The following is a 13,153-nucleotide window of genomic DNA, read 5'->3' as shown; positions in this document are numbered from 1 at the left end:
TACCTGTATCTCTCCACTGTGACAGGATTTTGAGGGGATTAGTGGGTGAATAGAGCTCTATGTTGTAGACATGTTAAGTATTTCTATCTTAGCACAAATGTTATCCTTTTGTGAATATACTCAGCCAATCTGCCTCTCACCTTCAAACTCTTTGTATCAAGCTGCCATCTATTCTCTGCCAATTGCTTTCTCTGCTTTACATATATATAAAAGGCAATGCATTATGAGAACTAGCTGAACAGCCTATACGTTGCCGGATTCCTTCCTCTACAGTCATCAAGCACACCCCACACTGCACTTTGGATGGCTTGGAAGCTTCTCAGAAAAAAGTCTCATGAATCTGTCTCTGTGGTTTGGTTGAAATAATTTTCAGCAGGTCTCCCTGTCTCCCTGGATGTAAAGACAAGCCCCATCCATCCTCCTCCTTCTCTCTGCCCTTCTTTCCTAAGCAAGTTATGTCCCTTCATATCGATATTCCAGTTTTGTCAGTTACCTCATCTATGTCTGTTAAGCCAATTATCTAATAGTTTTGGTGATTTTTAAAGGCTTGCAACACTATTTTATTTTCCATACTTTTGGAATTTACATTACCTGTACATCACCTAGCTCGTCTGCCATCTTCCTGCCAGTGTTCTTTTGATCTCTTATGAATTTCTTTGTCTACCATAATTTTCGATCCTTCACGAGCGCACTTTTTCCTCACAATGATAGAGAAGATTTTTTTTATCCTTCCCCTTAAACTCATCCTCAGGTCTTCTATACTAAATGTTTCAACATTAATCACCTTTTCATGGTGAAGGAAGCCAAAGCTCCCATGACATTGATCTGAGAGTCATTGGTCTGAAAGTGCTCCAGCCTCTGTACACCCATGCACACTTGCAAATATTCTTTTGAGGAAGTACAGTGGTTTTAATAACCATGCCTTATGCCCTGCGAAAAACAACCAAACTCATTACACTGTCATTAGTCTCTCAGTCTCTACAGTTTATTTCCATACATCTTTCTTTCCCAGGTTGACACTGCAGTTTCCCAGGACAGTTCTGATGCTCTGCCTTACAAAAGTATAATTTACTGTCAAATTTTTCACAGAATGCATCTGCTGTTTCACCATTTGCCATTTAATCGCTATTATTGCTATTACTTTAGACTCTTGCTTGTGTTGGCTAAGGATCACAGTATAGACTGGGGACACATTTTGTCAGGTACCGGCAGGACTGCACATGTGCACATATATGTCTGAAATTATGTTTTCTTCTGTCACACAAGGGAGTCCCACAGAACCTCCACAAACTCTTAGTCTCCTTCTCCCAGAAGTCTTCACTGACGCCTCCCTTAATAAATCTGCCTGGCAGCAGGATAATTTCACAATAATCCGGTATTACGAAATCCTTAAGAAACATTTTAAAACATGCAAAACATTGGCAAGTTTGAATTCCCATTCCTGGCCTCCGTAAAGGTAAACTGGACAATACACAAATGAACCAACATTTGCTGGTGATTGTAGCAGACGGGAAGAATCCTAACTGACTGCCTGACTGGATCTTCTCTGTAACTAAGAATTTGTTACACGGTGTGGGAGTGCTAACGGTCCCAATCAGGGGGTGGCTTCAGTGTGTCAGAGGCTATTCAAACTACCAGGAAAAACATAATTCTTTTCTCCACAGATTTTACGGTCCATTTCTAAATCCATGACCGTTCAACACTGAGTTGCAGTCATGCATGCAGAGTTTTGCTCATCCTTCTGAGGGACTACAAGGAGAGGGTAGAAAAAGAAAGTAATTTGAATTCAATGGGACAGTTATTGCCAAAGACTACTATTTTCATATGCAACAGAGCTCATCTGCATTTTAACATGCTGTAATATGACTTATTCAAAAGTTCTCTAAACTCTAAAGCAAAATTGCTTAAATTGCAAAGTGACGAATCAATTCTAGGTTGGATCCCGATGCTAAATCGAAATGCCCTGCAAAAAGTTGATTCAACTTTTGAAAATAAGTTTTCCTCAAGGAATGTACTACTATCTGTTTTTCCTGGTAAGTTTCCCCTCTTATTGTAAGGTTCTTCAGAGAAGCGTAAAACTAGTTTTCTTTCTAGTTTATCCCTTGCTCTTGAGGAAGCAATCTCTGTCATTCCTCAGAAAGAGTCAGAAAACAGTGTTAAGAACTAATAATACCAAACATCAGTGTAATTTCCTATGGAGAAAACATATTTTCTACCGGTAACTATTGCCAACAGCAATCTTGGAAAAATCGTATAACTTATTGTTTAAAACATCAAACAGAAGGAACTGCTTAGTATCAAGGATGACTAATGCAGGAACATGAGCCTCCACGCATGCACACACACATTAGATAAACTGTTGGTGTTTAGAGGTTTACAAGATGTAAACATTGATTTTGGGTTCTGCATAAGTTTACACTTGCACTTGGACTGCAAATATACCAGTTAACATATAACCATGATCGACACAAATAGGCAGAAATAGCTGCAACTGTTATGAAGGACTTCTCCAATCCGTTTGGTATTAAAGTTGCAGGAAGATCAGAACTATACAAGGAAATCAGTCAGCTCTGCTTGAGAAAGCATAGTAGAGGCTGAAGGCAAAAAAGTTATTCAACAACTATACCCAGGTGCTTTACAAACAATAGATGCTTTGTTGACGAGTGCAAAAAACACTCATTTACTTTGTGTGATGAAGCACGTGCAGGTGAATTGGGGTGTGTGATGGAAACTGAAATGTCTATGTGCTTAATCCTGCCCTAAATTACATTGGAACAACTCCCATCATCTTCCAATGACAGAACTATCCCTTAACTGGAGAAATTCATCTCCAGTTTAAGCTCTCACATACCCTGGCAGACAGCTGTGATGATGGGATTTTTGGTTGTGGAAAGTGTCTGCACTCTAACCCTGCAAGGAGGGCATAGAAATACCTGGTGTAGGTGGTGCTTAGTCCCACTGGGAGGGGACAGGATGGACACTGTCTGCAGCAATTTAGCATCTCCAAATTGTTGTTCCTGTCTCAGCTCTACTGGCATTAATATGATCTTCTAGACAAGGGTTTATGCATGAGTAGCTATATAGGACAGTCTAAGTGCTTTTCTGAAGTGGGACCTGATGCTGACTCTTTCTTGAGGAACCCTGATGAAACTCAGCAACTGGACCACCCGTCCTTTGAACGAGGTGAACCTCCTCTCTAGTGTAATGGCTTTGATCGGTATGAAAGGTACACTTTACACCACCCTTCATTAAATATAAAGCACTGGTTTTTAAGCTCACTTTACATACACCTGACCATTGCACTGTACACTTGACCACTGCACTGACCAGTAAGCAATCTCCTGCACCACTGGTTTGCTCAAGATCAGCCAGCATTTCCTCCACAGATCCATGAAGACTCTGTAGGCATTTTCTCCTTGTCAATAGAGTAACTTTAAAGAATGATGCAAGGGAGACAGTGAGTGCTGGCAGACATTTTCATGACAGGAAGCAGCAGCAAAGCACTCTGCAATACTGGTTTAGATGCCTGTAGGAATTACATCCAGACCAGTGTCCCTTTTAGGCACATGGAATGGCAGGTATTGCATTAGTTTGCAGCTTTGCAAAAGTAATTTTCAAAAAAAACCTTATTCCAAGACACAAATGTCTATAGTTTACCCATGGATATGGATTTAGCGTGTGTTCAAGTGCTTTGCATGATGAAAGAGTTTGATGAATCAAGCTACATTCCCAACCAGTAAACACAAGTTATGACAGAGCCATGAGCTCTACTTCAGATACTCTTTGGGAAAGTTTACACAGATGCATCTGAGACAAAAGGCATGAACCCGCTGCAGAAGGGAATCCTTCCCCTGAGTTCAGGGGGCTTTGTATTGGGCTCAGGGAAAATAAAGTGGCAGTTTGCAGATGATTGTCTGGCACTGGCTAACACAAAGCAACTGTAGCTACTAGCACTTAACTGGCATATAGTTATTTTCAACATCCTTTCTGCTTTGTTAATGTTACCCTTTCCTTTCTCATGCCATTTCCAACACATTATTAGACTTGCTGCAAATTTGTGGGAGTAAATCGGAACCCTGGGGATGAAACCCCACCAGGGGTGAGTAAACAATCTCCCCTTCCCCAACCAAATCCCAACTGTGCCTCACATTTCATGGAAATGATCAGCAGTTCCACTATCAAAACATTCACACCTTATGAGTAATATTTATGATGGGAGTTTTTTATGTTGGGTTTTCCCCCCAAGAAGGAAAAGAGGAATAATTAACAGAAATAAACCCAATGAAAAATTTCCACATTATTACTATTATTTTCACAAGGCTTTCACAGGAAAGTAAAAGCTTTTGCAAGTAATAAAAGTCCTTGTCAAATAACTCTCTTTCTTTCTTTGTTTTGGAAATAGGGTAAATTATGATGCAGACTGACTTTAAAAAATAAATAGGACTATAAATACATAAAAGTCATTGCCTTCCTCCAGTAATTTAATATGAGCATCCTACTCTGAAATAAGGAAAAGTTTAGTTCACTCATAGAAAGAATAAAGTAGATGTGAGGTTTTTCCGTCAGCTTAAGTGCTGCCTTGGTAAGGTGAGTGTCCGACTACATTAAACAAACATTTTAGTCAGGCATCACACAGGAAAATAAACAGTAGCAGAGGAAACATGAAAATATTAAAGACTGTTATTCTTTGGCCCTTTTTCCTGCGAAGCAGGTGATAAAATATTATTGTGTTTCCACAGGTAAGGAAACACGCTCTTAAACACTTTGCAGAAACACATATTACGATCATCACTTAAAATGTCAGAAGTGGATGGGACTCAACTGTGACAGCACCCAGGAGCCTGCCGAGAAACTCTACAGAGCAGAGGATTTAGCACGCTGGGTCAGACTGCTGGGCTGCCTAAAGCAGCCTGCTGACCCGTGGCAATATCTGGCAGTATAAATTCAGATATTGGCAAAAAACACCTCATACGAGACAGCTGTAGAGTTACCTGATTTCAGGAAAGACGACTTCTCTTGTATCCTAATTAGTTAGATGCTAGTGAGAGGGAGGGAGATTATCTGCTGTGTCGTTTGGACCTCCTTCTGTCCCACTGAGTATCACAGAATGCACACAGGAAGAAGGGAGGAGACCTGCTGAGCTCCATCCTTTTTGCCCACCCTACACTACACTGTCCACATTTAACATTACTCAATTTATGAAGATATAATTTACTTACCACTCACTAATTTCTATTCCCCATGAAATTTTGTCTAGCTATATACATCATGTCCAAAATTCTACACATATTTAATTATAAAAGGAGAAAAATATCATAGAACCATAGAATGTTTTGGGTTGGAAGGGACCTTAAAGATCATCAAGTTCCAACCCCCCTACCATGGGCAGGGATACCCTCCGCTAGCCCAGGTTGCTCAAAGCTTCATCCAGCCTGGCCTTGAAACCCTTGATGATGGGGCATCCACAGCTTCTCTGGGCAACCTGTGCCAGTGTCTCACCACCCTCACAGTGAAAAATTTCTTCCTAATATCTCATCTAAATCTCCCTCTTTCAGGTACTGGAAAGCTGCTATTAAGTCCCCTCGGAGCCTTCTCTTCTCCAGGCTGAACAACCCCAACTCTTTCAGCCTGTCCTCATAGGGGAGGTGCTCCAGCCCTCTGATCAATTTTGTGGCTCTCCTCTGGACTCTCTCCAACAGGTCCAGGTCTTTTTTATGTTGGAGGCCCCACAGCTGAACACAGTATTCCAGGTGGGGTCTCACAAGAGCAGAGTAGAGGGGGAGAATCACCTCCTTCGACCTGCTGCTAATGCTTCTTTTGATGCAGCCCAGGACACGGTTGACTTTCTGGGCTGCAAGCGCACACTGCCAGCTCATGTTCAGCTTCTCATCAACCAATACCCCCAAGTCCTTCTCCTCAGGGCTGCTCTCTATCCATTCTCCACCCAGCCTGTATTTGTGCTTGGGATTGCCTCAACCCTTGGAAGGATTTCTGCATTATAGCCAGAAGTTACCCAGAAGTTAAATTCATCAGAAGAAACAAAGAAATCGCCTGGAAAACCAACCTGAATATTTACTGCTCTAGGTTCAAAGATCTGCACAGTTCTCCAGTGGCAGGGGAGGAGGGAAAGCTTTTATTGTCCTACCCACTATGAAAAATGTAGTTGTGAGGTTGCAAGGTGCTACCTGAAGTCCTTTGTGGTATCAGTTTCTGTCTGTCACGCTGTCTAGCCAATGTGTCTTGTGGAAGCTGCTCATGACTAACATACATGTATAAATATGTATATATATATATATATATATCTAAAGTTAAACCAATGGTTAAGCAGGTTCAGTAGATAAACTGTTGCCCTGTGATGTAGGTCTATGTACAGTTTTGCTGCTGATCAGCTACGTGATGCTGAGCAACAGCTCATTGCTTGTCTTGAATGTCATATCCTTTTTAAAATGTGCTAGTACTGTGTTTGAAAGAATAAAACCTAGATGAGAATATAATGTGCAACTCCCCCTTGGCCTTGCATGTCTCAATGGAGAGTTTTAGTTCCATACAACAAAATCAGAAGAGCTCTGCCTTCCATGCAGGATTTAGAGGTTCTGATCATATCCTTTGTTGCTTTTAGGAGTTAAATTTTAATTTCAGTGCAAGAAAAGAGCACCATTTTTATTTAAAAACAAAGAAAGAAAAGTAAACTAAGTTTTTCCTGTGTGGTTATATAGCTTTTAAAAATACTCTTCACGGTGGCAAAGCCCTTTCATTTTGCCATTTCATGTGAATTTGTTTATCAAATGCTTACATAATACTTCAAACATTGTTTTTCAACTCTGAAAAATAGAAGCAGAATAGATCAAGGAGCTACTGAGTGCCATGAAGACAACACCACACACTGTCCTTACCCAGGTATTTCAGTTAGACAGGTGTTTCTACAGCATTTTAGTCCCAAAAAAAGAACTCTAAAAAATTTCCCATCTTATTTGTCAGGAAATGGAGGTGGAGATGTAAAATGGATTTTCAAAGAAAGTAAGAAACAAACAACAGGACTCTCACTAGAAACCATTAGCTGTAAATTCTAATGCAGCCAAAGCACAGGATATCTGACTGCACGGACAATTTACATCACATTGACTTCTGATGTCTGCAGCAGAAGAGAGAGTGGGATTTATCTCCTCTAATTTTAGCTGTCCAGTAGAGGGAGGATCCCTTTGAGGTCAGTAAGAGTCCTCTGTGGGGTGAGAGTCACTTGTCCTGCTGTAGATGCCAACTACTTGGACAGCATGATGCCCGCAGTGGTCAGGTGAAGACCACCCATAATGTTGTATTTAAAATCTCTCTGATTAAGAAGAGAGATTTGGAATAGAAATAGATTTCAAGACATGACAACTCCCAAGGCTGGGATATTTCAAACCCAGAATTAAATTTTCCAGTTGGATCCCTGAAGAGAAAATTTTAAAATAACTTAGTCAATGTAAAAGCCTATGTTCCATTTTCACAGCAACTCGAAGCCTACATTTCACGGGCTTTTGATATAAATTTATCTCCCAGACACTAGTTGACAGTTCACAAATTTTATCCTACAAGAAAGCTTTTTACTCGATGGCACTTCGGGCATGTAGCGTTGCCATCCTTTACAGCCAACAGAGAAGTAGCTGCAGCTGGGAGACGAGCCTCAGTACCCCCTTTGGGACTCTCGCTTCCTCTGCCTATGGGTGGAGTGCCTGAAACCGCCTTAGCCCTATTTTCTCTGCAAAATGAGGGAAACGTTAACACTCCACGTGAAGTCTGAATGTCTCCACACTTGGGACAAGATAAAATTTGACTCCAGACTCTGAAGGTTAATCTGACTTCCTTGTCTTCTTACAACATCTCTTGGACACTTAAAATAAACTGGAAATCTCTAGCCGCCAGCCTGCATTCGTGTGACAGCCTGAACCCATCTGAAACCCTCGTTTCAGGTTTCTGAGTCCCCTCCTTCCCAACCTGCCTGAATTGCACAAAGCAGATCTGCCCTGGCCCCAGACCGATGTGCTCCCGTGCTCCCCTGCTCCCTACACCGGTTAAACAAACAGGGAGATTCCTCCAGGGAAGTCACAGGTTCAAGATCACAAAGGACACACTGCCTTTAGGCCAGTTGGGAGGTTTTTTTCTTCCTATTGTGCTTATCTGTATCTTCACTGTCATCCAGACGTTAACCTCTGACCTGCGAGCCTGCCTCTCGAAAAAAAACCTTGCGGTGTTTACCCATTATGTAATGTCTGTGCTTTTGTGGAAACTTTACAGAAACAAATGGAGGAAGTTTGCCAGTCAAACGGCTGGACAATAAATCCTGTCCCGTGTAGATAGAAAGGTTTACTGTCACTGTAAGTCTGCTACTGGCATCTGTCACCGAAGAAATGTTTACAAATTTCAATGTGCTGGAGTGCCAAAATATTCCAGCATCGCAGGACTGCATATGATTTGTAGAACCACCACCACTGTGCTAGATAGGAGCAGTCTCGTTTTCCTAGCCTGAATAAACAGAGTGACAATGTTTCAGATAACTCAAGGTCACCAAATGTCCAATTTTTCTGTCTGTTCATCTCCTCATGAATACAAGTAGTCAAATGCTAGTTTGTTCATTGTAATACTTTTTCTGCCCTGAGATATCTTTGCTAGAAGTTTAATCCAGGTAGACAAACTGCCTTCAGACCTCTTTGCTTATTTCTAATAGCTCCTGTATTATTTATACACTGTGTCTTCCCATCCTTCGTTACAATCCATTTTCTTTACAGTCCCTGCTCTCTCTCCTCTTTCTGCACTATTTCCCCTTTGGGACAAGACTATTTTGTTCCCTTTCTGCACAGTGTCATCACAATGCCTTCTGCTGTGTGACTGGGGCTTCTACATACCACCAACTATAAAGTTGAGACAATGGAAAGATGAGTTTGGGTAAGAAGCAGGAGCAAACGCAATGTGAAACAGTGGGACAGATAGGTAATGTCCTTCCTTCACTGACTCCTTCAACCAAGGGCCTGATTCTGCTGCCACTGAACGGAGCTTTTCACTCTCGATGTCAATGGGAGCGGCAGTTGGTCTTAGAGTTCTGCTATAATCGAGTTTTCAAATCGTATTTCCTTTCAGAGAAGAGAAAACATTGTTGTGACTAAGCTTTGGATGTGGTAACAAATCCCTGGCAGGTTGGCTTGTTTTAACGGACGTATTAGTTTTAAGGAAACTTTTACCATCTTTTCTGCCCTTAATCACAGCTTTTATTACAATTACAGTAATGCAACAGATGTACATGCCAAGGGCAATATGTGTATTTTTAAAGAGTTGACATGCCGCCTTCCTGGGGAGGAGAAACAACTTAATTTGCTGAACATTTCTGAACCATATCTAGCAGTTTATTAAGGGACAAGGAATCAGAAAAATATTTACCACAAGTTCAGAGGCCTCAGTAACTCACAGACAAGCAGTCCCATAAGGCAGACTCGCTTGTTGTGCTAGTTTTAGCTCATTTTTGCTGAATGGTTACATTTTCTATTGTCCACAAACAATACAAGAGAAGGTTAACAGTCAATATCTGGAAAGCCCTAAGATTATTAAACCACACATGTGGTCCTGAGTCACTGGGCTGTAAAACATCACCAGTTTCCAAAGATGAAACCAAAGAGGAATTCTGCTTGAGAGAGATGATATCACAAGCCCAAAGGAACTGGTTGCATCAATGAGGCCTATTTATGCAAGTTTTACAAGACACTGGCTCACAGGGGTTTTAATTCTGGTATAATGATTTCAGACAATAAACTGAATGTAGGCAGAGATCACACTCTGTGGGTAAAGAGCCTTCAGCCTGGTTTCTTGTCTCAATTTACCTTATAGCTTGGACACATATCGGACACTGGTGCACACAGAAGATGACAACAGGCTGACACGCACACATCGACTGGGCTCCTTCACCTGGGGACTAAAGAGCTCGGAGAGTCAGGCTCCAACAGCAGCACACAAAATCCGTTCTGTTAAATTATTCCTGCCACTGCTATGGTCTGGGCCAAAGAGCACTCACAAACAATGGCTGGCCATGCTTGTCTGGAGGTTCATGCAGGCCAAGGACCATTTCCAGTACAACTCTGGATGTGTATAACCTGTTTTGAGAGGTACAAGTTTATCTGTGGGGACCAGAGAAGGATTCCTGGCTTGTGGAGATGTGACCCTGCAGACCTTCGCATACCTTTCTCTGGTGACTAAATTAGCAAAGGAAGAAACCTGAAAGGCTACTGTACATATGACCGCATGCTTGCTTTCTCCTCAGTCATCATAAATCTGCCATAAATTCACAGGAACTGAAGTAACAGACCACAGGAGTCCCATCAGAAGTTTACATGATCAACCGGGAGCCTGATTTTGTCTGGCCCAGGGTACTGCAGCCAAGCAGCTGCCATTATGCCCGGTTTGTACAGCACCAAGGGGGCTGTCTGGGTTTGGCAGTAAGAACCCTCACTGCCCACTCTGTGTTCAGTCTCCGTACAGTCCTACAATGAGCCTCCAACACAGACCAACACACCCACAGATATCCATGAAATGCTGAGGATCTCGCTGCCATCAGTGACTCTGGCACATCTGTTTGGATGATTAGCAGGTAAAATTTAACTGATAGAAGACAGAGCACAAATGGAAATGTAGGAATGTGTTTTTACTACTATTAATGCAACCAAAACTTCCTTCTTCCTATTATTTCTGTGTTACCACGTCAATTCTATTCCAAATTGTTTTCAACCGCTTAACCTACCAAAATACCTGGGGTATAGCACAATCCATGTTCTGGTTTTCATTCTAAACTTAACATAATTTATCTGAAATTATTCCCTTTCTTAAAGCTATTTCTCTTGCTAGACTGTGCAAAGTATGCATATAATAAGCACTGGAGGAACATTCATCTTCTATCGTTCTCCATATGCCCCAAAAAGTGATGAAATTCTTCTGTGCATAAAGTAACTTCTATGTGCCTTTGTAGACTGAAGGCTCTTTTCTGAAGTTACCAATATTCCCATTCAGATGACAAAAGCTGTGCAGCTGGTTAAATCATAGCTTTAAAAAAACAGATGCAAAGAACCCTTTGTGTAATTGATTACTGATTTATTTTCACCACCCAATAGGAATGAAATGCAAAAAGTAAGCAGATATAAGTAACATAAACTAGAATGTAAAACAGTTTTTTAATCACATGAGATACTGTTAGTAGTATAGGTCAGTTTTCTTAAGAAATATGTATTCTTTGAGGAAATATTTTATTTGTTATTTTCCCCTTAAGACTTTTCTTTTTTCTAAATTAACTCATTTGAGATTTTCCTGTACCTGTGGCCTTAATTTGAGAAAAGATTAGACCTGTTCTTCTGAAATTGTTCATGTTTTACTATTAAGCTTTTGCTCACAAAACTACACCAAATGAGAACATTATAAAAGTTGGTGCAACAAAAGAAAAAAAAAATGCTGCTCACCAATGCAGTCCACGCTGAAGAGATTCACAGAGGTTGTTATGGAAGATTCATCACAGGTCTTCATTCCTCGCAGAGCAAACCGCACCAGGGAGGCTTTGACTCCCTCCGGTAGGAAGGACAGCAGGTAGACGGGCATGTATAGGACGTAACGAAGCTTGCACAGCAAAGGGGTCATGAGCTTTCCTTGAGGGGACTGAGCCATACGCTCTATTGTCGGAAACAGCAGCACAGAGCGAAGAACCTGTCAGGTCATGAGAAAACGATTGTCAGCAAAATCCTACAGCCCCGCATCCCAGCCAAGGAGACTTAATTTTTAAACGAGTCTCCACTTGACATGGAGTTGGTTTCCCAAGTGCGTTGCACTTCAGACACTAGTCAGGCTTTGTGGCATGCCCAGGTTAAATTTTTTAAAAGACAAAGCAAAGAAGAACGTTGTTATGAAATGGTTGGTTCTATGGGTTTTGAAGCAAGTGCCTCAGAGCGCGAGCACAGCCACTTGCTGTGGGAGGACGGGGACCCGCCGGACGGCAGCAGTCAGGCGCCGTCACTTCAGTCCAGGTGGGGTTTTTGTTTCAGTAAAACCACACTGCTTCCTATTTCGTCTGGAGAACAAGAGTCCAAGCACACAGCCCCTTCAGAAGGACGTGTACAGTGGTGCATGATATTGCTTTTTATATGTCATAATGAAAGAGACATTCTAAAGTTGGTAATTATTTTATGTTATGATAACAGAATACACTGTAACCTTAAAATAGAATGAAATTAATTAAAAACCGACCCACAATAACCACAAGTGAATTAATACACCTACTCTCAGATATATTTCATTGATAAAATCAAACAAATAGTCTAAAAGGATACCTGTCACGTTTTCCTGGAAGTAAAAACATATTACAAGAATTCATGTGTGAAAAACCCTCAAAGACACACAACTACAGTACCTAACAGAAATATCAAGAATAAGAGAGATTCTGGATATTACATTTGCAGATAAATTAGGCACAAATTGCTGTGCTTTGCTGATGACTCAATGTAAATAAAATAAATGTAGTTATATATATGTCTGCTTACTGCACACACCATTCCATGTATTGCACAAATTAGATTAATATTTTTGTAAAAAGTATTTTAAAATAATTGTCTTTAGCTTCAAATGAGACCCAGCTATCCAGTGTAAGGCAGGGCAAGCCACTGAGAGATGCTTATGAGCTCTGGGCATTATAACATAGCAAACAGAAGAAATTCAGGAAATATCAGTAACCTGTACTTTCTACAGATTTTTAAAAGCAGACTTTGAAAGTGCTATTTATATAGAATGCAGAACTATTTTAAGAAATCCTTCTACTTTCCAGTTGATATTCCTTTGGTTTTAGACAAAGAAAAATACATTCTCAGGGAAATCAATCCTGGGCCTCTTTTTATTAAAAGCAATCAGCAGTTGAAGTACAGGAATGCAAGAGTTGTGCTAAATTATATGGTAGTTTCGTGATATTTCAGCTAGGAGCTGAACTCAAACTGTTGTGATCTAAAGCAGATTTGACCTGCGTTCCCAGGCACACATTAATCCTTTGACATTACAGTTTATAGATAGAGGATTAGTTGCTTGGAGTGCTGTACTAACCACTGGGGGAAGTTGCTAAACCTTGGAGGAAATACAACAAACCAAGAAAGCTGTTACAATG

The 13,153-nt window shown here is 40.9% G+C and overlaps 1 protein-coding gene across 3 annotated transcripts in view; it reads right to left on the bottom strand.

Moving 5' to 3' along the window:
- The window catches only part of LOC104468083 (chromosome unknown open reading frame, human C2orf43), a 107,746-nt gene that overhangs the window by 24,474 nt on the left and 70,119 nt on the right, over nucleotides 1-13,153 (bottom strand). For all 3 annotated transcript variants that reach the window (XM_010082094.1, XM_010082095.1, XM_010082096.1), the window contains one exon: nucleotides 11,472-11,712. In XM_010082094.1, the coding sequence (XP_010080396.1) occupies nucleotides 11,472-11,712 (241 nt within the window). The remainder of the gene's footprint in view (nucleotides 1-11,471; nucleotides 11,713-13,153) is intronic.

This window comes from Pterocles gutturalis, unplaced genomic scaffold (genome assembly GCF_000699245.1).
Source record: "Pterocles gutturalis isolate BGI_N339 unplaced genomic scaffold, ASM69924v1 scaffold13019, whole genome shotgun sequence".
NCBI lineage: Eukaryota > Metazoa > Chordata > Aves > Pterocliformes > Pteroclidae > Pterocles > Pterocles gutturalis.
Note: the sequence above shows the minus strand (reverse complement) of the source record. Positions and strands in the feature narration are given on the sequence as shown.